We start from the raw sequence: 26,264 nt of genomic DNA on the forward strand, positions 1-26,264 counted from the left end.
CTGGTAGGGAGTAGTGGATAGATCCCTGGGGCCTGGCTGGAGGCTACACTGCGAGGTGTGAAGGCTGTTACCCCAGGGGCTCACACATCACAGGAGGACTCCTTCAGATACCCACCTGCACCCACCTGCACCCTGCCAGGCGGGCACACACCCAGCTCTCACCCTCAGGGACCCAGAGGCTGCAGAGGGACACCCACGCGCAGGTCGGCCCACTCCACACCCCTTCCCACTGTTCACCCCATATCCTGGCGGCTGGCGGGTGACCGCCACCGTCGCACGCGCCCCCCCCCCGGGGTCCTGCGCCGGCTGCCAGCCAGAGGCGAGCTGCAGGTGTTTGCACAGCTAAGTGGCGTCTGTGTACAGAGCCTGCGAGCGGCTGCGCCGCGCTTATCTCCCGCAAACACATTATCTCCCGCAACGCGGGCAGCTCCAGTGCCGGAACCCCTCGCCCCGCCGCGCTCATCCGGCCGGCGCTGATAAGGACCGGAGGGAGCCGAGGGCACCGCCACTTCCCGGCACCCTGCCCGCCTCCGATTGCCCCGCGGATCCGGAGAGATGATGGGGTCGCTGTTAGGAGGGCCCCAACCGGGGGCGGCCGGAGACCCCTGCCCCCGCCCCCCAGCGCCCTGCGCCGCTGCTGCCCGTCCTCGCCCGTCGGTCCTGGTCCCTCCTCTCCCCGGGCCCGGCCTCGGCCCCCAGCCCTGGCTGCCCCTGCACCTCTGTCTGCCCGGGGCCTCCGTCCCCTGGTGCTGGCGACACAGCCAGGGACCCACGTCTTGACCTGGATTCCCAGTGGGAGGCAGCAAGAAGGAGGCTGGTCAGGAACTCCTAAACACTACTAGTACTAGTACTACTAGTATCTGACTTGACCGGGTTTAACTGGGGTATAGGGCTGCCTGAGAAACATTACAATCATCTGATTTCATCTTCGCAACAATTTCCCAGCCACTCCGTGAGGGAGACACTGTTACTCTTCCCATTTTGCGGAGGAGGAAACTGCTTGCTTCGGTGGAAACCTTAGCAGAGGGATTTGAACGTGGCGCCGTCTGAACCCGGAGCCTGCAGGGACCTCCCCCTAAGAGGCCAGCGGGTTAGTCGAGCCTCCTCGGTTTACCGCGGGAGACACCGAGGCGCCGCGGAGGAAGCCTCGGGCATCTGGGTGTCAGGGACTGAGTCGGCTCTGAGGTCGCTGAAATTGATTGCCGAAGTCTAGACCGGGACCTGGCCAGATCGTTAAATCTCGATTTTGCTCTTAATTAAATCCAGTCTAGTTGCATGAGGTGGTGGTACTGGGCATGACTTTGCTCCTCCTCCAAACTTGTAGGAAAGTGGTGCTGTGACTTTTATGGTGGAAAAAAAAAAAGGTCCTTCTCAATACAAAAACGAATGAAATAAATATATTAAAAATTGTTTAAGTTGGACTACATTAAAATGTAATACATCTCTATATAATAAAACAAATAAATAAAAAAGGCAGGCCTCAGACTCAAGAAAACACGTTTACGACATAGACAACCAAAGAAGCATTAAGGTCTGGAATAGATGAAGGGTAACAAATCCGTAAGAAAATGACCTAGACCCCCGTTTCAAGAAGCGAGCAAGGACAATACGCTAATGACTAGTAAATGTGGAAAATATGTATTCTATCTCACTATTACTCAAAAAAATACAAACTAAAAGAAAGAGATACTTTTTTTCCAATTAAAAAATTGGGGGACAAAGATTTTTTTTCAACACTAACACCCAGTACCGCCCAGGCCATGACCAGCCCCTTCACGAACGTGAGAGAGGAGACTGTAGGAGAATTTTCAGAAGGCTGCTTTAGAGTCATGGCGTTTACCTTGTACTCAGGTTCCTATTTCTGTGAAGGTAACCAGGAGATATATCCAGAGGTAAGTACAAGGATACTCAGCAAAACAGCAATTAACGAAACACACCCAAAAAGGGAAACAACACAAAATTCCCAAATACCCAACAATGGGTAAATTATAGTATATATGAAAGATGTACTATGTTAATGGAGCCACTAAAAATCGCATTTTAGCAAATTGTTGAAGGACGGGAACATATTTAGCACATCTGCTTACAGGTGAAAAAAGCCGAGTCCATAAAAATAGTATGTACGGAATGGCTCCAAGTCTATAAAAATATACATACATGTCTATGTCAATACATGGAAGGAAACCCCTCAGGGATATTCTGTACATAAAAACGTCAAGGATAGGGGCGCCTGGGTGGCTTGGTCAGTTAACAGGCTGCCTTGGGCTCAGATCATGATCCTAGAATCCAGGGATCAAGGCCAGCCTTGAGCTCCCTGCTCAGCGGGGAGTCTCCTTCTGCCAGCCCGCCCCACCCCACACTCCTGCCCTTTCCCTCACTCTCTGTCTCAAATAAATAAACAAAATCTTTTTTAAAACGTCAGGGGTAGTCATCTCTTGGGATGGAACTACAGGTGATTTTTTCTTTATATTTTTATGTAATTTTTAAAGTTTACAATGGATATTACCTTTATAATCAGAAAAGTTTTAACTGAGAAAATTAAAAACAAGAAATAATTAAAATAAAATCATTAAAAACGAAATGTATAATCCATAAAACATTGTTCTCTTTGCTTTCTTGGCACTCTAGCCCCAGCCAGGCAACCATATTTTTGACATTTGCTCAGGGGTGGGAGACCCCACTTCTTCCTCATGGGATGCCTAGATTTTTTGAGAGCTGCCGCTAGGCTGGCCTGCCTGGCACACGGGTTTCTCACCTGAACCCCACCTGCTGCCACCCCTTTTTTTCCTGCCTTCGCCCTGCAGGGTGGGAATTCGTCCTGTCCACCAGCTCCCTGTCCTCTCTCTCCCCATCTTGTCAGAAGGCCCCAGGACTATGACCTAATGTCTTCTGCTGTCACCTCTCCACCCTAGAGCCAAAGCCCAGCCCCCTCTCCCCACTCCCTCCAGCCTCCAGCCAGGAATGAGACCTGAGGAAGGACCAGAGCCCAGAAGGGCTGTGGTCTCAGCAGGGCTAAGAGCAGAGGCCAGGCTCAGTGCCTGGGAGGAGCGGAGACCCAAGATTGGCCAGGAGTCGGCAACAGGGTGGGCCCCTTGGCCCATAAAGAGAGGTGAGTGTCCAGGTCTTTTTCTCCTGAAGACACATACCCAAGTGTATGTCCAAGAGGGGAGGCATTTGGGGTGTCTTCGGAGGAGGCTAGGTGCCCCCATTGCTCCCCATGGTTCCCCCCAAGACTGGGTTTCTTGCAGCCTAAAGGAAAGGACCCTTGAGGCCCCAGACAGGCCTATCCTGGAATCTCAGTTCTACAGCCTACTGGTTTTGCCTTTCTGAGCCTCAGTTTCCCTCATCTGTAAATAGAATAATACCCTTGCAAGGCCATTGCAAGGACCACAGAAAATGGAGAAAAACAACAGAAGAGGTGTCCATTAAACCATACCTGGGGCAGACTCAGAACCATGGGCCGCTATCAGGAGAGTCTGAATGTTCCTGCCCCCGACCCAGGCACCCGATCTCATGTGGATGGATTCTCCCGCCCAGCCGCCACAAACTGGGTTTTGAATCCCAGATCCACCTGTGTCCGCTGCACGCTGGGCACCCTGCGGAGCGTGTCGCGTCGACGCCCCACTGCGATCCTACAGGGTCTGCCTTATTAGGTCAGTTTGACTGATAAAGAAACTGAGGCTCAGAGAGGTTCAGCAACTTGCCACAGGTCCCACAGCAGGTAAATGGATACCGGGGCAAAAGCTTAGGCCAGGCCGGCCCTGATTCTCACTCTTTCCTCTGTCTCAGGCTCCCCTCGAGAAGCCAGATGGCGACCTGTTCCTAGGCCTCTGTGTCCACTCTGTGGTCAGCACGGATGTGGGTGAGTCCGGCCCTGAAGCCATGGCTCTATGACCACTATTCCCAGATGGGGCAGAGCCCTCACCTCCTCTGCCCTCATTAATTTTACCAGGAGCCTCCTGAGAAAACCAGGACTCCCTCTCCCCCCACCCCTGCTGCTCTCTGGCTTAATTACTTCTCCTCCTGGCTGTAATGAATGTCTCTGAGCCCCTGAGACAGGAAACTTCATCAGGAAAGGCCGCCTTCATGACTCAGCCCTGCCTCCCCCAGCCCCGTCCCTCTGGACCCAGACAGAGGCCCAGGCTCTGCCTCTCCAGCCCAGTCCCAGCTTCAGCCACAGAGGGCATCTGTGGGTGGGTGACTCCCTCAGCCCCCCAGCCCCCCTACCCCCCATAGCATGCAGGACTGCAGGCCCTAATACCAGACCATGGGGGGTCCAGATCCTCAGACCATCATCCAGCAATCTGCCCACAGGCATTGGAGCAGACGGCTCTGCCTGCGTCCCCCCATCCCCCGCCGGGGTCAGCACAAGGAGGTCATTCTTTCCTCTCATTCATTCACCCCATACTCCAGGAGCACCTGCCTGGGACCAGCCCCTGCTCTGGGCACTGGGAATACGACAGAGAGCACGAGGAACAAGATACGTGCCTCCTAGGAATTTATGGTTCAGCAAGAACACAGCCTAAAACAAGTGAAAAAGCAGATAAATAAAATGACCCGTGACTCTTGAACAACACGGGTTTGAACTACATGGTTCCACTTATATACAGGTTTTTTTGGTAAATACAGTACAGTGCTGTAAATATATGTTCTCTGTGCTTTTCTTAATAACATTTTTCTTTTCTCTAGCTTACTGTATCGTAAGAACACGGCATACAGTACATCTAACATAGAAAATATGTTTATTTTATCGACTGTTTTTGTTATCTATAAGGCTTCCAGCCAACAGTAGGGTATTGGTAGTTAAGTTGTGGGGGAGTCAAAAGCTATACATAGATTTTTGACTGAGTAGGGGGTTGACATCCCTAAACCCCTGCATTGTTCAAGGGTCAACTGTATTCATAAGGAGGCAGAAAGTGGGAGTTAAAATAGAGTGACAGCTTGAGTAGCTGCGACGGCACACATGCTTCCATCCCATCCTGTTCAATCCCTATATCGGAAGTCCTTACAGCAGTCTGCCCTGCATCCTTCATGCGTCAAGGCCAGTAGGGTCTTACTGGATCATCATCTCTAATCACTCAGGGCTCCCGCTATATACCCACCCCACCCATCACCTCAAACAACCACAGGGAGGAAAGAGGGTCAACGGTGTGGGAGCCCCAGAGCCACCATGTCAACAGAATGAAGACAGTATCCATGGCAGCCGCCTGATATTCCCCTTCTGCCTCTCCACCCTCCCACTGGGGTCCTTATCCTCCCCCCAGGCCCCACGCCCATCACCAAAGTCATTTGCCGGTAGACTAAGGAGTTCCATGTAAAAATACATTGAACCAGGGGCACCTGGGTGGCTCAGTCATCAAGCGTCTGCCTTCGACTCAGGGCGTGATCCCAGAGTCCTGGGATCGAGCCCCACATCAGGCTCTTCCACTGGAAGAGCCTGCTTCTTCCTCTCCCATTCCCCCTGTCTGTGTTCCCTCTCTTGTTGGCTGTCTCTCTCTGTGTCAAATAAATAAATAAAATCTTTTAAAAAAATACATTGAACCATAGAAAATCAGGAAGAAGGCACAACCAGACCTCTTGAGGGAAGAAGCCTTTATGAGTATAAAGGACTGGACGAAATCACAGGAGAAAGGTCAACAGCTTTGCCCACAGAAGCATTAAACGCAGCTGCGTGTCATAAAAGCGTAACTGAAATGACGCATGAACCCCCTCTTCTTGCCAGGCTCGCTCCTAATCTGCCCTAGATGGAGCCCGCCAGGAACTTTCCCTCCCTTCCCCTTACCCGGTCTGGGCTGGCTGTCGCCCCGAATGCTCCCTGGCACATGGTGGCTCTGTCCTCTATCAAAGCGTAGATGAGACTGTGTTGTTGGTTTCAGTTTGGATCCTCATGGTCCGTGGGCACCTTGACATCTTATTGTTTTTATAATCTCCATGCCCAGCGCACAGAAATACTTTACACAGAGTAAAATTCATTAAGTTTTTCAGTGGATATCTGTTATATTTTCTTCTTCCCTAGGTTTTTTAAAAAAAATTGTAGTAAAATATACATAACATAAACACCAAAAAAAATACACATAACATAAAATCTACCATCCTAATTTTTTGAGGAAACATACTGTTTCCATAGCAGCTACACCATTTTATGTTCCTGCCAACAGTGCGCAGGGATTCCGATTTCTTTGTATCCACACCAACGCTTGTTATTTTCTGGTAGTTTTGACAGTAGCCATCCTAACGTGTGTAAGGTGACATCTTACTGTGGTGGGGGGGTTTGGGGTTTTTAATTTTTTTTCTTAATCTCTATGGCCAACGTGGGGCTCAAACTCATGACCCCAAGATCAAGAGTCTCTCGCTCCACCAACTGAGCCAGGGAGGCGCGTCCCTTACTGTTGTTTTGATTGGCATTTCCAAATAACTAGTTTTTAAATGAGTCAGCAGACTAAAAAAAAAAAAAATCCATATGGCAGATATGACAAAGGGTAATACCTTATATGTAAAATGAATATACAGATCTCTACGTAAAACGTTAGTATCCAAAAAGACAAATGGGGGCCCCTGGGTGGCACAGCGGTTGAGCGTCTGCCTTCGGCTCAGGGCGTGATCCCCGCGTTATGGGATCGAGCCCCACATCAGGCTCTTCTGCAATGAGCCTGCTTCTTCCTCTCCCACTCCCCCTGCTTGTGTTCCCTCTCTCGCTGGCTGTCTCTATCTCTGTCAAATAAATAAATAAAATCTTTAAAAAAAAAAAAAGACAAATGGACATGAAGAGACAACTTCTGAAAGAGGAAAGAAAAAACATGAGAACAAACGGCGTCACTGGTCACCGAAAAGGACAAAACAGAATACCATGTTTTACCAGGGAAGATTTCAAAACTTAAAAAAAAAAAAAAAAGGATAAAACTCACTGCTGGCAAGAATGCTGGCAAATAGACATACCCGTCCATTCATGGCTGATGAGTGTGCATTGGCACAATCCTTTTGAAAAGCAACTTCCAAAGACTCAGGAGCATTTATGCACTTTAACCTAGGAATTCAGTTACTGGGCACTTACTGAAATAAACTTATTTCAGCAATATATGCATAAAATGTATCCCACGGTTCATTTATAAGAGTGAAAACTTGAAAGTATCATAAATATCTGATAACAGCATATTCAATAATAATTTTTAAAATATTCCTACAGGGTAACATTATGCAGTCACCCAAAAGCTGATCACGAAGTTTATGAGACGAAAAGCTGCTTGGGACTTTAAGCGGGAAAAGCAGAATACAAAATGTTACCTGCCATTAGATCTCAACCCAGAAAAAAAATAAGGGTAGTTAAGTGTATATAAAAATATACAGCAGGGTTGGGGCGCCTGGGTGGCGCAGTCGTTAAGTGTCTGCCTTCGGCTCAGGGCGTGATCCCAGAGTTCTGGGATCGAGCCCCACATCAGGGTCCTCCGCTATGAGCCTGCTTCTTCCTCTCCCACTCCCCCTGCTTGTGTTCCCTCTCTCGCTGCCTGTCTCTCTCTGTCAAATAAATAAATAAAATCTTTAAATAAATAAATATATATATATATATACACACACAGGGGGCATGGGAGCTTTCCCTGGCTGGTGAGCCTGTGGTGACGCTTTTCTGTCTTGTGCTTCGTCTTTTTGCAACATATACCTCTCCCCAAACTGAAAATGTCATCACAACCTTTCGTAAACTTTGAACAGATAGATATTCCCTCTTCTGAATAGTTATCCTTAAAAAAATCATTCAGTAGGAAGGAAAATGTTATGCGTGAAGTGCTAATTACGTTTATAATCATACGTAAGTTGGATGCAAATCAAATGTTTAATAATAGAAATTAATTAAGTAGACAAGGGAATTTTACCCTTGTTGAAATCTTAGTCACTAAAAGGCACAGTTAGGAAGTGTGACAGGTTGAACTGTGTCCCCCAAAAAGATATGTTGAAGTCCTAACCCCCAATACCTCGGAATAGGACCTTATTTGGAAATAGGATGTTGCAGTCTTAATTCATTAAGATGAGGTCATACTGGAGTTGGGTGGCACTTAATCCAATATGCCTGGTGTCCTTCTAAGAAGAGGAGACACGCACAGGGGGAAGGGAGCCATGTGACCCCAAAGACAGGGACTGGAGTGGTGCATCTACAAGCCAAAGAATGCCAAGGATTGCCAGCAAATACCAGAAGCCAGAAGAGCCAAGGAAGGATTCTCCCCTAGAGGTTTCAGGTGGCCCTGCTGAGGCCTTGATCTTGGACTTCCAGCCTCCCCACCTGGGAGACCGTACATTTCGGCGATTTTCAGCTACCCAGTCTATGCACTTCGTTAGGGCAACCCTAGGAAACTAATGCAGGACCTAATGCGAAAAATGTTCCTGACATCCTAAGTGAAAATCAGGAAAATATTTATAGGTACACAATAACACAGCCAAGTTTGTTGAATGTATAAGAAGAGCTTGGAAGGAAATAGACCAAGTGCAAAAGCAGCTACATTAGTAGCCTAGATAGGCTTTATTTATCCAGTTTTCAGGAATTTTCCTAAATTACTTTTATAATGAAAAAAAAGGTGTCTGGTGTTTGGGGGTGGGGTTGTTGGTGCTGTTTTATTAAGTATATCCTAAATTGAACCAAGAGCTCCTCTTTCCACTCCCACTGTCAGACCCCTCCTCTCTGCTTGGGATCCACCACCTACCCCCGCCCCCCATCCCTCAACTTCCAGGAGCCCAGCTGAGATTGGGCCACTCCTCAAAATCCTGCGGTTGCTCCCCGGGTCTCCTTTAGCCGCACCCACACCAATGGCCTCACTACCCTCGGCTTTGCCCTTCCCCGCCCCTGCCCTTGCCCTGCCACTAACATTGGTACTTTCCCCGGGGTTTCTCCGTCCGACCTGTAACGACCCGTGAATCAGGAAGGAAGCCAGCTTTCTCCGCACGGAGAAGACGGAGAGGAGAACCCCTGCAGTGGGAGTGAAGGTCTTGCTCAAAGCCAGCTCGAGGCCGGTCTGTGAGTCTGGGACTCCAAACCACGGCGTCCGACCCCAGATCAGGGCAAGGGCCGAGCCTTGTGTCCCCGGGTCCACTAGCCCAGCACCCTGCCCGGTCCACAATGGGCGCTCCCTTCGTGTGTCCCGATAGAGGACGCCTGAGCCCCCTCCTCCCACCATTGCCCGCAATAAAACCTCCCACTCCTCTTAATGCCTTTGCACCGACTCCCACTTCGGCTGCATCCTCACTCCCACCCCCGCCCCCCACCCCCGGGCTGTCTACTTGCAGGAGGGTTGGGGGTATCGAGATGCGAGAGGGGAGCGCGAAGATGGGGTGGCTCTGGAAGGGCGTTGGCTGGAGTGGGGAAAGCCACAGCGGGTGGGGAGGGGCGGCAAGCCTGGCACGAAGGGACCAAAAGTCGGCCCCCCAACCCGCTGCCGGGAACCGGTTCTCACTCGCCCCCTCGAGAGGATAGCTGTTAACTTCGCAGGGAGCTCGCTGGGTCCTCTTGCGGCCAGGCCGGGCCGACACCGCCCTCTCGTGGCAATAGTGTGTAATTACAAGCTGCGGGCCGAGAGCGGAACCGCGTCCTTCTCCACTGAGGACGGGTCGGGTAGGCAGGCCCGAGTTCCCTGGGGTCCAGCCGGCGGGCTCTTCAACCTTAGGACAGATTCCTAAGCCCTGATACTCCACAACCCCTGCCTACACGTCAACTTCACCTTGGCACACGCGCATACTAGCACGGGCCTTACTTCCATTGTTGACTTCTAACCTATAAAAACACTGAAAACAGGGGCGCCTGGGTAGCGCAGTCGTTAAAGCGACTGCCTTCGGCTCAGGGCGTGATCCCGGCGTTCCCAGATCGAGTCCCACATCAGGCTCCTCGGCTAGGAGCCTGCTTCTTCCTCTCCCTCTCCCCTGCTGTGTTCTCTCTCTCGCTGGCTGTCTCTCTGTCACATAAGTAAAATAAAATCTTAAAAAAAAAAAAAAAACACTGAAAACAAACAAAAGATACACAGGAGCTCCGCCCTACACCTTACCCTTCATATACATGCTAAAACCCTCAACACACGCCACACACACCACACACACCACACACACCACGCACCACACACACACACCTTTACACCTTCCTCTAAGCTCTGAGGAACACTCAGATGGATACCCCCCTCCTCCTTGACCTCAAACTCCCTAGGGACAACCCCATATTGGATGCCGCCTCTCTTGACCTCTAGGGACCAGCCCACATCTCTGCTCCAGTACTTTTCAGATTTTAATGCCCATAGAATCCCCTGGGGACCTCATTAAAATGCAGATACTAATTCAGTAGGCCTAGAACAGGCCCCAGATTCCTCTTTCCAACCAGCTCCCAGGTGATGCTATGAACCACGCTTTGAATAACGAGGCTCTGCTTCTTTCTCCAGCCACAATTCCCCTGGGAGTTCTGGTGGCCTCATCCCAGGTTCCTCCCCAACTGTCTGACACCTGGTTTCCCACCCTATGTCCCCCACACACACACACACACTGAAAGGGGAAAATCACTGATAAGTGAAACCAATGGCCTTTTCTTTGGCTTGGAGGCATCTATGCTGTGGGCTGCCCCTTTCTTCTTGAACCATACCTACCTATGGATTCTGGGTGACTCCTGGTGGGCCCCCTTCTACCTCTCCATTCTGCTCTCCGCTTTCTCCAGCCCCTGCCTAGCAGCTGGTGGCCACACTCAGGGCCTCTCCATCCCTGACCGCTCTCCTGAGCTCCAGGATCCTTTTCCATGTGTCTGCTAGGAAGCTCTTCTTGTGCCCCGAAAGTATCTTACCTCCACTTGTCTAAACTCTGTCTCCTAGGATCTCTGTACTAATTGTCACGCCTACTTTGTGGTGCGAGTGTGGGAATTAAATAAGTGGATACATACAACATACAACATAAGTGGATACATACAACATACAACAGTTTGCCGTCATTATCTTCAAGACAGGAGCCTTTCCTAAATACCCCAGGCCCCAGAGACTTAGGCTGTAGGGACACTCTCACTATTATAGGGTTATTGACAGTTTATTCTGTGTGCGTGTGTGTGTGTGTGTGTGTGTGTTTTCTTCTGTCATCTCCAAGAGAAGGTCTCTAGCTAGAAGCTACCAGGCCTGCAACATCTCACACGGCTGACAGCGCCCTCCTTTTCACACCCCCCAGGGCGGCAGCCAGAAGAGGCAGAGAGTAGAGAGACCCCTGCTGGACAAGGGGCGCATGGCATGCTTGGACCCGAAATTCTTAAATCCATAAATTATGGATTTGTGGAGTATTTGCTCTTCCACATATTTGTGCCTTGAAGGAAAATTACTCATGGAAGATGCAAGCTGGGTTTCATGGAGTGTTTACGTGTAGGACTGGTAACTTCCACCTATGGGAATTCATCGAATTTTCTCCTTTGTCCACTCATCCGTAGCAGGGGGGCAGGGATAGATGGTATAGTGAATCCCCTGTCTCCACTGTCCAGCCTCAACAAACACCAACTCCCGACTCAGAGCGAATCTTACTGCCTCTGTTTCCCGCCCCGTTCTCTCCCTTCCAGGGTTATTTTGAAGCAAATGCAAGACATCTTATCATTTCATCTATAAGTATTCAGGACGCGCACTAAAATATATGCAGTAGTTTTAAAAACATAACACACAATCATAGCACACCTAAAAATTGATATATCAAATATCCTTTGTGCTCAAATTTTTCCAGTTGTCTCATTTTTTATGGCTTGTTTGATTCGGAATTGAAATAAGGATTAAAAGATAAAAATACATCTTTTGAGGGGTGCCTGGGTGGCGCAGTCCTTAAGCATCTGCCTTCAGCTCAGGGTGTGATCCCAGCATTCTGGGATCGATCCCCACATCAGGCTCCTCCGCTGAGAGCCTGCTTCTTCCTCTCCCACTCCCCCTGCTTGTGTTCCCTCTCTCGCTGGCTGTCTCTCTCTGTGTCAAATAAATAAATAAAATCTTAAAAATAAATAAGTAAATAAATAAATTTTATATATATATACCTTTTCATGTGATTCCACCCTTCTCTTCCCTGCTCTTTGCCTTGTAATTTATTTGTTGAAGAAGCCAGGTTGTCTGTCCTATAGTCCCCACAGCGTGGATCTGGCTGACAGCTTGCCCATGGAGAGCTTTTCACCTTCACTACTATGCAATGAGATGAAGTTTTATTCTCTCCCCCCCTTTTTACAGGTGAGAAAACGGGGGCTCAGAGAAGTTACATGCCTTGCCCAAACCTTTGCAACCAAGGAAATGTTAGAGCCAGGCCTCCTGACCTCCAGCCAGAGCACCCTGTTCACTACCTGGCACACAGTGTGCTCACAAAACTGTGGTTCGCTGAGGCCTTTGTGCTCTCCCCTTGGGCTCTTCCTCCTCACAGATGGCGAGGGCCACTTCAGGGCTGCTAGGTGGTCCCAGGGCCAATCCCACGACACAGAGTCCACAGAGCCAGGCCTCCCTTTCCATTCTACAGGGCCTTACCTCTTTCCTTTTGTCTACTATTCATTCATTCATTCATTCATTCATTCATTCATTCATTCATTCAATCAGTGTTTACAGGCACTTTTCCCAGGCCAGACGCCATCACGGCGTGTGACTGTGTGTGGCCCTGTGCCTCTGTATGTGGGCACACGAGTATGATCTCAGGAAGGGTGTCTGTTTCTAACTCTGTATGGTGTGTGTGCGTGTGTGTGTGTGTGTGTGTGTGTGTGTATCTCCCCTTAGGTGCTATGATTGGAACCATCAACTGTCACCCCTGGCCCCTCACCTGCCCAGCTTCCTGTCACTTCCATGCCCGCCTGTCCTGAGTGGCGGCCAAGGACGGCTCTAGTAGGAGGGACAGCCTCGGCCCTTCAAACCAGCTCCTGTGCTCAAGGCTGAGGCCCATGCTGAGGGGAAGTGTCTGGAGAGGTTGGGAGGTTGTGTCTGCTCCCAGCATCTCCATGACCCAGGGCCTGGCGAGAAGACAGGATCCTGATTCTGGGCACACTGATAAACTTCACTCTGAAAAACAAAATGATGGCCTACTTCAGAGGGGGACAAAGAGAATTCAAGCTGGAACCACAGATCCACAAGGATCCTCAAGGCCTTCCGTTCAGAGGGGTGGGGTCAGGTTGGGGTGTTGACCTCAGACACCCACACTCATCTCCTCCACAAAGCAAGGCCAGTTCTCCAACCAGAGGCTGGCCTTCCCCCAGGGAGAGGCTGTGGGGACACAGTGGCCCCAGGGTCACTGGGCCTGGAGTTAATCATCTACCCAGGGTATCCCTGGGCCCATTGGCTGTCTGGTGACACGGCCCTCTGGGCTAAAGCCCAAAGCAGTGGGAAGCAGCTCCCCAGCTGGTGTCTGCCCCACCAGCCCAGGAGAAATGGGGCTGAGGCTGTTGGCTACTGAAATGGGCGGGCCCCTGGTCTGAGGAGGGAGACACCAACCCTGCCCTCAGGGAGCCCCCGTCTGAAGGGAGAAGTCAGCCTTGCCCTCACATAGGCCCTGAGTTGGCAGGAGGGGGAAAGGGCCTGGAAGAGGCCCACATTTGGGAGAGAAGGACGTGAAGAGAGGCCAGAGGTGGGGCAGAGAGACCGAGAAGGAGGAACCCTGAGTGGAGAGGGGCCAGGGAGGGTGAGAGCTCTGATGAGGGGCTTGGAAAATCATTTGTCGCCCAGGAGCTCGGGCCACCTATTCTAGTGGATTCTGGGAAGTGCAGGGAAGTAGGGGGTGGGCAGCAGTAAAGCGGGAAGAGAAAGGCCTTAGAAGTGACCCCACAGAGTAGGGAGTAGACCTTCCATGCTTCACTCTCTAACGGAACCCAGGATTTCTGAGTAGGAAAATGGAAAAGCCAGTGGACAAGGTCACAAAGGTCAGCTCCCCCTCCCCCTGCATGGAGTCTCCTGCCTGGGATAGGGCATGTGTGTGCTGTATGTGTGCACGTGCTGGTGCGCGCGTGAGTGTGTTGGCAGGGGATCCCGGGAAGGGGTTGGTGTGCTCACCCAGCATCCTCTGGGATACTCAGGAGAGAAGCAGCTCAGGCCACCGCTCGCCATTCAGGCAGAGCCCCAAGAGTCCTGACTCCCAGCACAGGGAGCACAGAGCTGCAGAGAAGGAAGAAAAGAGCAGTGGTGAGGACTTAGGATGCTTAGCATCTGGCCATGACACTAACAGCCGTGTGACCTTGGCCAAGTCGCTGCTCCTCCATACTTGCTTTCCTCCTCCACAATGACAGAGGGTGGGGCTCCCGCACAGTGTCCGGGAGCGCAGGATGTGTACAACAGACAGTGTACGGGGTGCTCTCAGGCAGCAGGTGGATACAGTATCAAGTCACAATGAATCACATCCTGGGAGAGTTTTCAGGTCCTTTTCAAATCTTGTTTAAGAGCATGCACCTGGAGCAGAACCGCTTTGCTTCAAAGAACAGCCCCACTGTTAATAAGCTGAATGACCTTGGCCCTCACGTAGCTCTGTGCCTTGATTTCCTCATCTATAAAATGGGCAGAATAATAATACCCATTCTGGTGTCAACGTGAGGATGAGTTACTATACGTGAAATGCTTTGCGTGGTGCCTGGCATTCCGTGTGTGTCAGGAGAAAGCCTCCCAGGTTGCCAGAGCACTTCTGACACTGGGCACTCGCTAGCCTTCTGTGTTACCACAAGAGCAGGCAGGGGCGCCTGGGTGGCACAGCGGTTGAGCGTCTGCCTTCGGCTCAGGGCGTGATCCCGGTGTTGTGGGATCGAGCCCCACGTCAGGCTCCTCTACTATGAGCCTGCTTCTTCCTCTCCCACTACCCCTGCTTGTGTTCCCTCTCTCGCTGGCTGTCTCTATCTCTGTCGAATAAATAAATAAAATCTTTTAAAAAAAAAAAAAAAAAACAAGAGCAGGCAACACTAGCCAGCTGGAATTTAATAACATTTTGTTCTGGCTTTATTCTTAAGGCTTTCTTCTGTTTATAGCAAGTGATACTGGTTTTCTAGTTATAATCGTGATAGGGATAAATTTTAAATTTAAAAACTTGAATACTAATAAGGGGTGATTTACCTTCCGGTTCCCTTTCCCATCGGATCTGAACACTGGTCTTGGTAGACAGGGGCATACATTTGGGGAAAGGAGGAAAAGGAACACCAAAGCTGGCCTCACAGTGCTTCTAGTCTGGTTTGTAGCGTATGGCCTAGTTTCAAACAAGGAAATAAAATAAGTAAAATAAAATAAATAATAAGGGGTGATTTGAGAATAAGACAAAATTCTTCAAAGTGGTACCCAGTGTCTGGAGCCTGGCAAAGCCTGGTAACCTCATGATCTCAATCTTCTTAGAGCTCAGATGATAGGACAGAGGCATCCCCGCCTCCAGCAGAGCTGGCACACCTCCACCCTCCTTCCACTCCTCCCCACTTCTCCTTACAGTCTCCTCCCTCAGTCCCACAGGACCAGCCACCCGCTCTCCCTTGTTGCGCTCCTCACATTCCCATTTAACCAGAGCCTCGCAGACCGCCAAAGCCACTCTGGGTCCCCTGAGCCCTTCCTGGAACCGGCCTTGGCAGCAGATGAAAGACACCCCGCCACCCCTTATCTCTGCCTCGTGACGCGTGCTAGTGGGTTCCGTCCCCCCTCAGGGGCGGGGGATACTGGTGGCCCCGCCCTCTGACCCATGGTCTGCCCCTCCTCAAATGCACCCAGAGACGACTCTGCACCCCCAGTCCGCGCCCCGCCCCGGCGGGTTCAGCCCCGCCTTGCTACAGGTTAAGAGCCCCCCAGAGCCGGGGGCTGCAGACAGAAGCGCACTGGTGGGGNGCCGGGGGGGGGGGGGGCCCCCGCCGGTCTGGTTGTCATGGCGACGGCGCGGTTGGCCTGGGCCCTACGGGCTACTTCTGCGGGAGGAAGGCTGCGCGGTCCCCGAGGCACCGGGGGCGCCCGGAGACTGAGCGGCAGCGCGCGACGGCGGGCGTCCAGGGGCGCCAGCCCGGGACGCCGGCTCAGCACCGCCTGGGCGCCGGCCCAGCCCGCACGAGAAGGGACGGAGGGCGCCGAGGACGACAGCCACTCGCCTGCCACGGAGGTGCCGGAGTGGACGCCGCCCCGCGCCCCCGGTCCCCCCCGAGCCCCCGGGCGGCCGCTCGCTGGTGCAGCGGGACATCCAGGCCTTTCTGAACCAGTGCGGAGCCAGCCCCGGGGAGGCGCGCCACTGGCTCACGCAGTTCCAAACCTGCTACCACTCAGCCGACAAGCCCTTCGCCGTCATCGAGGTGAGCGGAGCCCGGCGCCAGCCGTGTCACAATGAGGGGATGGATGGGGGTTGTACGGCGACGTGTCGCCGGCCATGGGGGGGCCGGCTGCGGACTCCGCACAGCGGAAGCTGTAAGGGGTGCGACGGGGACCGGACGAGGGCCCGGGACTGGGCGAAGCTGCGCGCTGCTCCGATAGTCTAACGCCCGGCCAGGGCGAGGAGACTCGGGACCCTAATCCGCCAAGTGTGATACGCTGGAGAAGTCCCCCCCCACCACCATGGTTGCTGTTAGGGGTTCAGATGGCAAGTGGGGAACCTGGACAGGAGCCGCCTGGGTCACCCCTCCCCCCAAGACGTCATAAAGTCCAAGGTCGCAGGGAGGCACAGAGGGAGGAACACCAATGTGAGATAAGGGGATGGCAAGACTCAACAGGGCAAAGGGCAGAGCAGGTGGGTGCCGGTAGCCTGAAATGGGGCCTGACGGCTCCTGGGCAGGGTAGGGGCACCGACAGGGCGCTTGGGGCCAGGCTACAGGAGTCAGGGCCAGTGTTGCCACTCCTGAACGCTCCCTCCCCCGCAGGTGGACGAGGAGGTACTCAAATGCAGTCAGGGCGTATCCAGCTTGGCCTTCGCCCTGGCGTTCCTGCAGCGCATGGACATGAAGCCGCTGGTAGTCCTCGGGCTGCCGGCTCCCACAGCGCCCTCCGGGTGCCTTTCCTTCTGGGAGGCCAAGGCACAGCTTGCCCAGAACTGCAAGGTGCTGGTGGATGAGCTGCGGCACAACGCTGCCACTGCCGTACCTTTTTTTGGCGGCGGCTCAGTGCTGGGTGCTGCTGAGCCAGCCCCTCACGCCAGGTTAGTGCGGCCCTGCCTGGCAAGGCATCCTTAGACGTCGCCCCGCCCCAGCCCGGCAGGCCTGGAGGCCGCCCTCTTGAGCACCACGTCTGGCCCACAGCTACGGTGGTGTCGTCTCGGTGGAGACCGACCTGCTACAGTGGTGTCTGGAGTCCGGCAGCATCCCCATCCTGTGCCCCATCGGGGAGACCACCGCACGCCGCTCTGTGCTCCTTGACTCGCTGGAGGTGACCGCGGCTCTAGCCAAGGCGTTACAGCCCACCAAGATCATCTTCCTCAATAACACAGGAGGCCTGCACGACAGCAGTCAAAAGGTGTGTCCCCTCCGGAAGCGCTCCACTCCCGCGACTCCGGGCCTGGCTGAGCCCCTCTTGGGCTCCCTGCTCGCCTCCCAGACGGGCCCCAAAGTCATGCTCAGGCTGGGTCGGGAATGGAATGGTGCCCAGATCCAAACCCTCCCGGGCTGAGGACTCCGGGAGGAAGTGAGGGTAAAGGGGTCCGCGAGGTAGAGTGGGGGGGGGGTGGGCAGGGGCGCAGTCCGCAGCCGGCTGCAGGCCAGAGGCTCACCCCCCGGGCCTGGACGCAGGTCCTGAGTAACGTGAACCTGCCCGCCGATCTGGACCTGGTGACCAACGCCGAGTGGGTGAGCACCAAGGAACGACAGCAGATGCGGCTCATCGTGGACGTGCTCAGCCGCCTGCCGCACCACTCCTCGGCCGTCATCACCGCCGCCAGCACGCTGCTCACCGAGCTCTTCAGCAACAAGGGTGAGCGAGGGCCGCGCCTGGGGGGGCGGGGGGGGAAGACGCGGCAGACCCGGTTTCGGGGCAGGTAGGTGGGTCTAGGGGTTAGTAGGTGGGACTATGGACGATTGACGGAAGTTGAGGGTCAGACTGCCAGGGGAAAGCATCTCCCTGTGTGAAAATCAGGTACATGTCTATGCAGACCACAGAAATCACTTCACTGTGAAGAACTTCCAAAGATGGTCACTGACCCACCGGCTCCTGGCCTATCTGGACCCCCCACCAGGCAGGGCAAATGCAGGAGCGGATAGGACCTGGCTCTTGGGCTCGACTAACCTCTCCCCCTCCATGCCACCCCCAGGGTCCGGTACCTTGTTCAAGAACGCCGAGCGGATGCTGCGGGTGCACAGCCTGGACAGCCTGGACCAGGGCCGCCTGGTGAACCTGGTCAACGCCAGCTTCGGCAAGACGCTCCGGGATGACTACTTGGCCTCGCTGCGCCCCCGGCTGCACTCTGTCTACGTCTCTGAGGGGTGAGCCTGCGGGCCCCAGAGGGCAGGGACCGAGGGACAGAGCCGGGCAGCTTGGGGGCCAAGGAGAGGTCCCAGCCTGCCTCTCCCCTGCTGCGCCAGGTACAACGCGGCCGCCATTCTGACCACGGAGCCCGTACTGGGGGGCACCCCGTATCTAGACAAGTTTGTCGTGAGCTCCAGCCGCCAGGGCCAAGGCTCCGGCCAGATGCTGTGGGAGTGCCTGCGGCGGGACCTGCAGACGCTGTTCTGGCGCTCCCGGGTCACCAACCCCATCAATCCCTGGTAGGTCCCGCCCCCGCCACGCCCCAGCCCCCACGGCCACGCCCCCAGAAGGCCGGGCTTCCCCCAAGGAAAAGGCCGCACTCCACGTGGCCCCGCATTCCCCAGGGAGCAGACCACACACGGAGTCCGAGCTTGCCCAGAAGCAGGGCACACTTCCACACGCTCTGCCCCACTGCAGCGGATTCCTTGCAGACGCTCCCCGACTCGCCCAGAGTCCTGAGAAATCCTGACCCTCCAGGCTCTATTCCAGGCCCAGCTGTCGCACTGACCCCAGACCCACTGCATCTCCAGGGGAACATTCTGTCCTTTGTCTTTCCTTCTGCAACTATCCCCTCACCCAGTTCTGTGGGGACGCAGAGGTGAATAAAAACCCCTCCCCTGGAGGCACAGAGAGCAAAGGACATCGCAGTCTAACCTTCCTAGCCTTGGGACTCCCGCAGGTCCACTAACTTCACTGAGCCTTAGCTGCTTCTCTGTGGAAAGAACATACCGCCACCAGCCTCTGAGCTGCTGCTGTAAAGACGAAACCAGATAATAGCAGGTGTCCAGCAGGCGTAGTGCATGGCCTTGCCCTAAAAGCTGCCTCCTCCCCCCACCAGGTACTTCAAACACAGTGATGGCAGCTTCTCCAACAAGCAGTGGATCTTCTTCTGGTTTGGCCTGGCCGATATCCGGGACTCTTACGAGCTGGTTAATCATGCCAAGGGGCTGCCGGACTCCTTCCACAAGCCAGCTTCTGACCCAGGCAGCTGACCCTCACCGCCCGCCCTGCAGGCCCTGGACAACGGGGGTGAACCAAAAGCCATGCCTGCTGGAGGTGATCCCAGGCAGCCACAGGCTGGACCACGCTTGATGGCTAAGAGATCTGAGAGGAAGCAGCCCCCACTCTACTCTGCCCAGGGAGGGGGGAGCCTAAGTAGGGACAAGCACAGGAAGAAGGGTGTGTCCAAGACCCCCCCGCCCCGGCTCCAAAGCTATAACCAGATGGGCTTCAATTTTCAGTCTAGAGATTTGGGAGGTGAGGGTGGGGGGCTGGCCTTCCAGGACTCTACTCAGGGCTAACCTTACAGGTGGGCCAGTTTCTGTGGCCTCTGTGCTATTTTGAGGTTTCCTTGCCCAAAGTATCACCCCGTTTGCTTGATATTCCACCACTTATTTTAATTCCTTTGGGTCTTACAACTTTTCAGGAGGCCTTGATTAAAACACAAATACATGTCTGAGAGTCAGCTCACACTTGAAAGGAAATGAGCAGTGACCTTCTGGGAGCAAGATCTTGAGGGCTGGAGAAGCAGGGGTCTCCCAGAGGGAAGAGAGAAGCTACATGAGAGGGAATGCCCCCAAGATGAACGCTGTCGCCCCCAGAGGGGCTCCCCTCCATCCCACAGACCAGACCAACATCAGCCCCAGCGCTCTTTCCAAGCAAGGCCCAGACTTGGCCCCCACAGCTGGAGGCTGGCTCCATCTGTGGGAACAGAATACCTCGGCCGGCGGGAGTCCAAAGCCAGAGGTTTCAACCCGCATTTTTGACCCCCAAAGTGCCAGGCCTCCATACTGGTCGCCAGCCTACTTTCAATCAGGAGGTGCGTGGACAAGTAGGGAGAGGACCATTGTGGCACAGCGGGGCCACGACAGAACCAAACCCCAGGAGTAGCCTCTGATTTCCCTCAGGAGAGGGGTGACAGAGAGCACAGCTTTGCGTGGGCATTAGACAGGCCCGACCTGGAATCCAGCCGTGGGTGCATCTGCTCTGTGGCTTGAGGTAAGCTGCTCGCCTTCTCTGAGCTCCCATTTCCTCATCTGTAAGATGTAAAATCCTCATAGTGGACACTTCACGTTAGTTCCCCCCCAACTCCACCCCAGCTGCCCTCACCAAAGATTCCTTCAAAAGAAACCAGGAAGATAAAAGGGGAGGAAAAGGCAAGCTACGACACAGGGACTAAGGGGATGGATCAAAGACAGACTACAGGGAGGATCCTGACCAGACAGCCAAAGGCCTGTGGGAACTCTCAGAACAGAGCAGAGACCACGGGAGGACCAAAGTGGGCCTTAACCAGATGTGGTCTTTCAAGAAACCCAAGATCAATCCCAGCCAATGGCAACATGCCCCGTGGGGAGAACAGAGAAGCAAAGCCAAATGTCTATATAAAATGTTTATTTTTGGAGGACTGTGTGGTCTGGTGTTTCGGAGGGCACTCACCCCAACCAGGCCAACCATAGAGCTGGAAACAGAAGGCAGGAGGCAGGAAGTTGGCTGCTGCCAGCCCTACCCCTGCACACCCCAGACAGGGGCCTGCTCTGCTTTCAAGGTGGGGCGACAGCTAGTGCTATTTCTGCCCCCGGCATACCCTGAGAACTCACGTGACTTCTGCAGTGCCTGGCCCCCCGGCTCCTCCCGGCCCAAGCCACGTGTCAACACACATACTCACTTTCAGTCTCCAAAAAGCACTGTAGATCCTAGCTGCACTTGCCAGGTTCAAAAAGGAATTTTTCACATTTGCTCACTTCCGGTTCATGGTCTTCCTTCCTCTCTCTCCCACTCTCAGTACCCCCACCCGAGCCCTGCCTTACTCCCTTCTCTGAGACAGGAGACCTGGGGAGCAGCTGGCCTCAGGTCTCCTACTAACGAACAGGAAAAAGTCCCTGGAAGGCATCATCATCAGGGCTCCCACCCACCAAGGGCCGAGCCCAGGCACCGGGGAAGAGACCTACCTCTTACCAACACATACACACACAGCGAAGAACCAAACCAACAGAGCAGAAAGCATAAAGAAACAACTGGGCCAGCAAGGAGGAAGGCAGGGTGGCCCTCGGTGGCCGCCCACACCCATCTTGGCCTCTCGCCGTGCCACTCAGCCATCAGTGGCCAGGATGACGGCGGCCCCGAAGATGCCCACACTCTCTCCAAGGAGCTTCATCTGGTTCCAGAACTCAACGCGCCGTGTGTTGTGCCAGTAAGCAACATTGCCATCAATGAGCAGCATGACTGGGGGCAGCAGTATGGCCAGGATCTGGGCAGCCAGGGTCACGTAGTAGCCTGACAGGAAGGCCAGGGCCAGGACGCCATACAGCACGAAGAACAGCTGGATCATCAGCTCCCCTCCCGGGAGGTGGTTCAGATAGGCCAGCCGGTCCTCCTTGCTGTGCTGCAGTGAGTAGGCCTAAAGACACACCGTCCTCTAAGTCTCTCTGGCCAGCTGAGGAGCCTGTCTGGGGATGGCTGCCCCTGAGATGGCACCTGCAACTCGGCCTCTGCCCAGTGGGCTTCTGACTCCCACCTCAGACTTGGGGCTCTCTGAAAGGAGGGCCTGCGTCTCCCCCCACCGACTAGGGAGCTCATGAGGTTAGGGCCTGTCTCTCCTCGCCTTCAGGGTTCAGAAGGGCGGAAGTGTGTCTCCACTGCCAGCCTGGAGCTCTCACCTCTGAATCCAGAGCTCTACACATGGGATATGGTGCCCAGTAACTAAGATGAAGCCAGGTGACCTGGAGCCTGTCCACATCCCCATCACACTGGCATAGAGCCCCATCTGGGGTCTGAACCTCAGCAAATCTCTCCTTTGCCCCCTCTCCCAGTCCTCCGGAGGCTGCAGCCACGAGAGGACCAGTCCACCTTGTTCTCCTGACTCTCAGGCTTGGGACTGAATGGTCAGTCGAACCTCTTCTCTTCTCTCTCTGGTGGCAATAATGTTGGAAGAAGGGACTCTGAGCCAGGTCTCAGGCACTTGAAGGGCCCTGAGGCCCTAAAGCCGGCTGGGGCAGCTCCCAGGAGGCAGACCATCAGGAACTACATGCAAGGCCTTATTCTGCCCACCTCCCTGCGTTCTGCCAGGCAGGGGTTCAAACCTCACCCCCAGGCAAGCACTTCCAGCCAACAGTCCCCCAACCTACCACGCAGATGAGGTAGATGCCCAGGAACACCTGGCCGGTGGACTGGAGGGAGCGGCTGCGGGGTTTCCGGCGGTAGAGCTCCCCAGCGCCGCTGGCCAGCACAAGAAAGCCGCCGATGATAGCAACTGTGCGTGAGTACATACGGACCTGGACCGAGGTGAGGGGACCCCAGTCAGGGACTGTAGCCACCACGTTTCTCCTGGCTGTCCAGAGCACAGAACTGCCCGTCTCTACGCATCCCATTCCATCTGATGAACCCTCTTACCATTTCCAAGTGTGGTGGGCACGTGCAGCAGAGATAGATAACTCTTTTTATCAGAAGTGGAAACTGAGGCCCAGAGGGGTTAATAAAATTATCCAAAGTCCTACAGAAAGTGGCAGAACCCAGATACCAAGAGTTGCCCCCTCTGCACCTCCAGGTGTACAGACTCGAATCCCAATGTTCTTTCTGCTATATAGTATAGTCTGTCCCATGAAAACACCATTGATTCCACTGTCCAGTAGCTGTTCATACATCTGCCTCCCCTACCGGCCCCTTCCTTTGTCCAGGACCACCTACAAGCTTGCAGCGCCTGGCACAGGTTCTGGCACTGTCAGGTTTACATGTTGCACTAAATTAATTAAATTTCATAAAATCAGATGGTAGGAACTGGTACTCTCCAAAGTCCCTTTTGCCCTATAGCCTGACATTACTAAACTAATAGTATAAAGGGTTCTGGTCTCATCTGTAAAGCTAACTAACTGTGGTGTGACTTTGGGAAAGTCTGTTTCTCATCTTCGGACCTCAGTTTTCACACCCTGAAAGGCAGTCTTGTGTGGTCTCTAAGGTCCTTTCATCCTTGCAGTCTCTAATAATCTCCACAAGCCTGGGGGTTCTGCCTTCCCAGGCTTCACACTATGCACCTGGCTAGCACCATGCATTACCCAAATGCCCCGGGGCACTGGGTACTGGCCTCGGGCTCCCCATGCCCCTAGCGAAGTCCCGTCTTGGGCCGAGGTGCTCACCTTCAGCCAGTCCCCGTAGTGGACGTAGCCCCCGATGTAGGCGGCGTAGGTGCTAATGGCCAGCTGGAGGGCCGCCCCCAGCGCGAACCAGCGCCGCTTCACTCCAAAGGACATGAAGCTGGCGCACAGCACGGCCGCCCCCAAGTCGAAGTACAAGTAGGGCACTGGGATGTCGGGCTTCCTGCGAGCCAGAGAGGGGAAGAAGCAACGAGGACAGAATGAAGCGGGAGAAGAGCCTTGAGACCCCTTTGAGTTCCCACAAGCTCCACTGCCCCCTGAACTGGAGGCCCTTCTCACGGCCAGGACCCCTGCACTACGCTCGATGCCCACCTTGCCCCAGACCACAGCCCCTAACAAGCCCGAGGTCCCAACACTTCCGCAGCCCAAGGGTCCCAACTTCTTCCCCACCTCACCGCACCCCCGTTCTTGGGACGGACCGTAACACCCCCCCACCGCGCTGGCCGGCCGCGTGGGCCCGCTCACCGGCGCGCCTCGGCCCTCTCAGCGTACAGCATGAGCTGGCTGAAGCAGCCCCAGAAGGGGCAGCGTGTGAGCAACACTGAACCCAGCTGCATGATCAGCTGCAGCATCCACCGTCGCGAACCCATCTTCGACGCCATCTTGGAGAAGGGCAGTCCTCTGCGGCGTCACCCCGGACAGGGAGGCCGGCGCCGGGATGCGACACGCAACTTCCGGGTCTCGCGAAGCGGCGGGGGGGCGGGATGGGGAGGGGGGTGAGGGCAGCATTTTTCCCTTCCGACGGGAAACAATGCTCTCGCTCTCAGTTCCGGACTGAAGAATGTGTTCCTGCTGCGGAGCTCAGGCTTTCTCTCTGCTGCTGGACTTAAGGATCCCTCCTCGTGGCTACAAAATTGAAAACTAGACTAGAGGAAGGAACAGTGGGTTCAGGTTATCAGAACCGTGGGCGAACTAGTCTTTAGATGCTGCTAAACCTGGGCTCCAATCCTAACCCCAACCCCAACAGACTTGGGGCATATGGCCCGCACTTTCTAAGACCCATCTGTAAAATGGAGAGGACGGCTTCCTCACAGCGTTGTTAAGAGGTTTAAATGTGGCAGTGTTGGTACCAGTTCATAGTAGGGGGTAGATAAATGGTGTAAACACACACACAGTCTCTCTACTTCTGTTTAATTTCAGAGTAAGGTGTTCTCTTGGCTAAGTCTCTTGTAGAGAAGTTTGGTCACCGTCTGTCTCCCCTCTGTCCCCTGAGAGAAGAGCAAGATCTGATGTGGACACACGGGACATCTCAAATCAGTCATCCTCTCCAGCTCCAATGCTCCCGCTAACCGCCGCCATTTGTTGGTTTAACTGCAGCAGGCTTCCACCTGGCCTCCCCAGCTTCTCCATGGGCCTCCTTTATTCTTAGCTCCCCTATTTTATGTTTTCATAACATCAGGTACCTTTCCTTTGAAATCCTCAGCACAATGGCAATTATGTATTCCGGATTCTTTGTTAGCAACCAGATTAACCCTAGACTGTGAGCTTTATGGGGGCAAGGACAGTGTCTAGCTTCTGTATACTATTATATCCTCACAGCCTAGTGTGCAGGATGCATTCAGGAAATACATGCTAAACAGATAAATGAACAAAAGATGTTGCCACTTGGTCTCATTCATGGTAGGTATTCAGTAATTATTTGTTCAGTAAGTGGGCTAAAGTTCTGGGCACTCCAGGATTGCGACCACAAAGCCACCCCCGCCCATCTTCCTGCGCCCCCCCACCACCCTGCCACGCACAAACTCATCTTCCAATATCAAAGTTAAGACTCTACAAGCACGCCCACCAGGCTATTTAATTCGGGTCTGTTTGCTTCCAGTTCCCTGGCGTGGGGAGAGGAGCCTCATGTGAATTAAAAATTCCCACTCAGCCAGCCAAAGCTACACAAAACACGTCTCACATCTTATTTTTCACAGTCATTGGGATAAAGCCTGCGCCTAACAGAAACGTGAGGGAGGGATAGATATATCCATGCAAAATCTAGGAAATGGGATCGTGTACATGCATGCTGGGGTGGGGGAAAGGAATGTCCAGACAACGGGAATGAGAAAAAACCTGGATTAAAAGCCATTTTGTCTACCTGCCCCCAATGCGCCAGTGACAACCACATGAGGTAAGTTTTCCACAGGCACATAGTACAGAATCGAACTTTCAACCGGTTTTATTTTTCCATCTCTTCAGCCCAATCCCAATTCAAATGTGACAAGAATGCACAGCCCTCAGGAAGGAGCTAAGGTGTTGAGGAGGACCTGAATTGGGGTGGCGTATGCCCATAAAATAGTTGTAGGAGCCTGGCTGGGTTGTGCCCACAGGAGCAATACCCCTACCCCACCCCACCATCCTCATGACTTTCGCAACGGCAGCGGCCGGGGACATGTGTGGGGAGGGGCAGGAGACTGGGATTCATGAAGCTTCCCTTGGTACCCATCCCACCCTAATTCCCTCTGGTCTTCAGTCTCTGCCTTCTACTTGCCCTAGTCCCCAGAAGGTTGTTGACAAGTACTAGGGGCCAAATCCCTTTCTAGGGTTAGGAAAGATGCTGGCATTGTGTTAGGTCAGAGAATAGGTGAGTGGGAGGGTCCGAGGCCCTGCGAGAGGAACACGGCCATTTGTCCTCCCTCCCCTCCCACCACCACCACCAGTCTTCCCACTCCTGCCCGGGGTGACAACTCGGCTGGAAAGACTTCTGAAGAACAGCCCTGTTATTCGTCCACATCTCTATCTGCTCTCC

The 26,264-nt window shown here is 53.9% G+C and overlaps 3 protein-coding genes and 1 non-coding gene across 4 annotated transcripts in view; 2 read left to right on the top strand and 2 right to left on the bottom strand.

The window, feature by feature from the left end:
* PYY (peptide YY) overlaps window positions 1–18,560 on the bottom strand; it is a 38,934-nt gene extending 20,374 nt beyond the window's left edge. Inside the window, exons 1-5 of the mRNA XM_034639919.1 lie at window positions 17,635–18,560; window positions 17,199–17,360; window positions 15,030–15,159; window positions 13,986–14,087; window positions 12,766–13,001 (exon numbers count right to left, since the gene is read on the bottom strand). The gene's annotated coding sequence lies outside the window, so the exon portion shown is untranslated. The remainder of the gene's footprint in view (window positions 1–12,765; window positions 13,002–13,985; window positions 14,088–15,029; window positions 15,160–17,198; window positions 17,361–17,634) is intronic.
* Window positions 15,028–15,175, top strand: LOC117795837. The gene has a single exon (XR_004619991.1). It is a non-coding gene; the product is annotated as a small nucleolar RNA SNORA61 (small nucleolar RNA).
* Window positions 15,817–19,468, top strand: NAGS (N-acetylglutamate synthase). Its single transcript, XM_011225669.3, is given in 8 exon segments — window positions 15,817–16,061; window positions 16,063–16,231; window positions 16,793–17,067; window positions 17,168–17,381; window positions 17,654–17,834; window positions 18,172–18,343; window positions 18,443–18,625; window positions 19,225–19,468. Coding segments are annotated over 8 exon segments (1,593 nt in total). The 3' UTR covers window positions 19,379–19,468.
* Window positions 19,469–20,760: 1,292 nt separating this feature from the next.
* Window positions 20,761–24,177, bottom strand: TMEM101 (transmembrane protein 101). Its single transcript, XM_002919731.4, has 4 exons — window positions 23,999–24,177; window positions 23,516–23,696; window positions 22,511–22,657; window positions 20,761–21,783 (listed from the first exon to the last, which is right to left on the bottom strand). Exons 1-4 carry the CDS (start codon window positions 24,133–24,135, stop codon window positions 21,475–21,477), a joined length of 774 nt encoding a protein of 257 aa, XP_002919777.1. The 5' UTR covers window positions 24,136–24,177; the 3' UTR covers window positions 20,761–21,474.
* Window positions 24,178–26,264: the final 2,087 nt, after the last annotated feature.

The sequence above is a fragment of the Ailuropoda melanoleuca genome, chromosome 13 (genome assembly GCF_002007445.2).
Source record: "Ailuropoda melanoleuca isolate Jingjing chromosome 13, ASM200744v2, whole genome shotgun sequence".
Classification (NCBI taxonomy): Eukaryota; Metazoa; Chordata; class Mammalia; order Carnivora; family Ursidae; genus Ailuropoda; species Ailuropoda melanoleuca.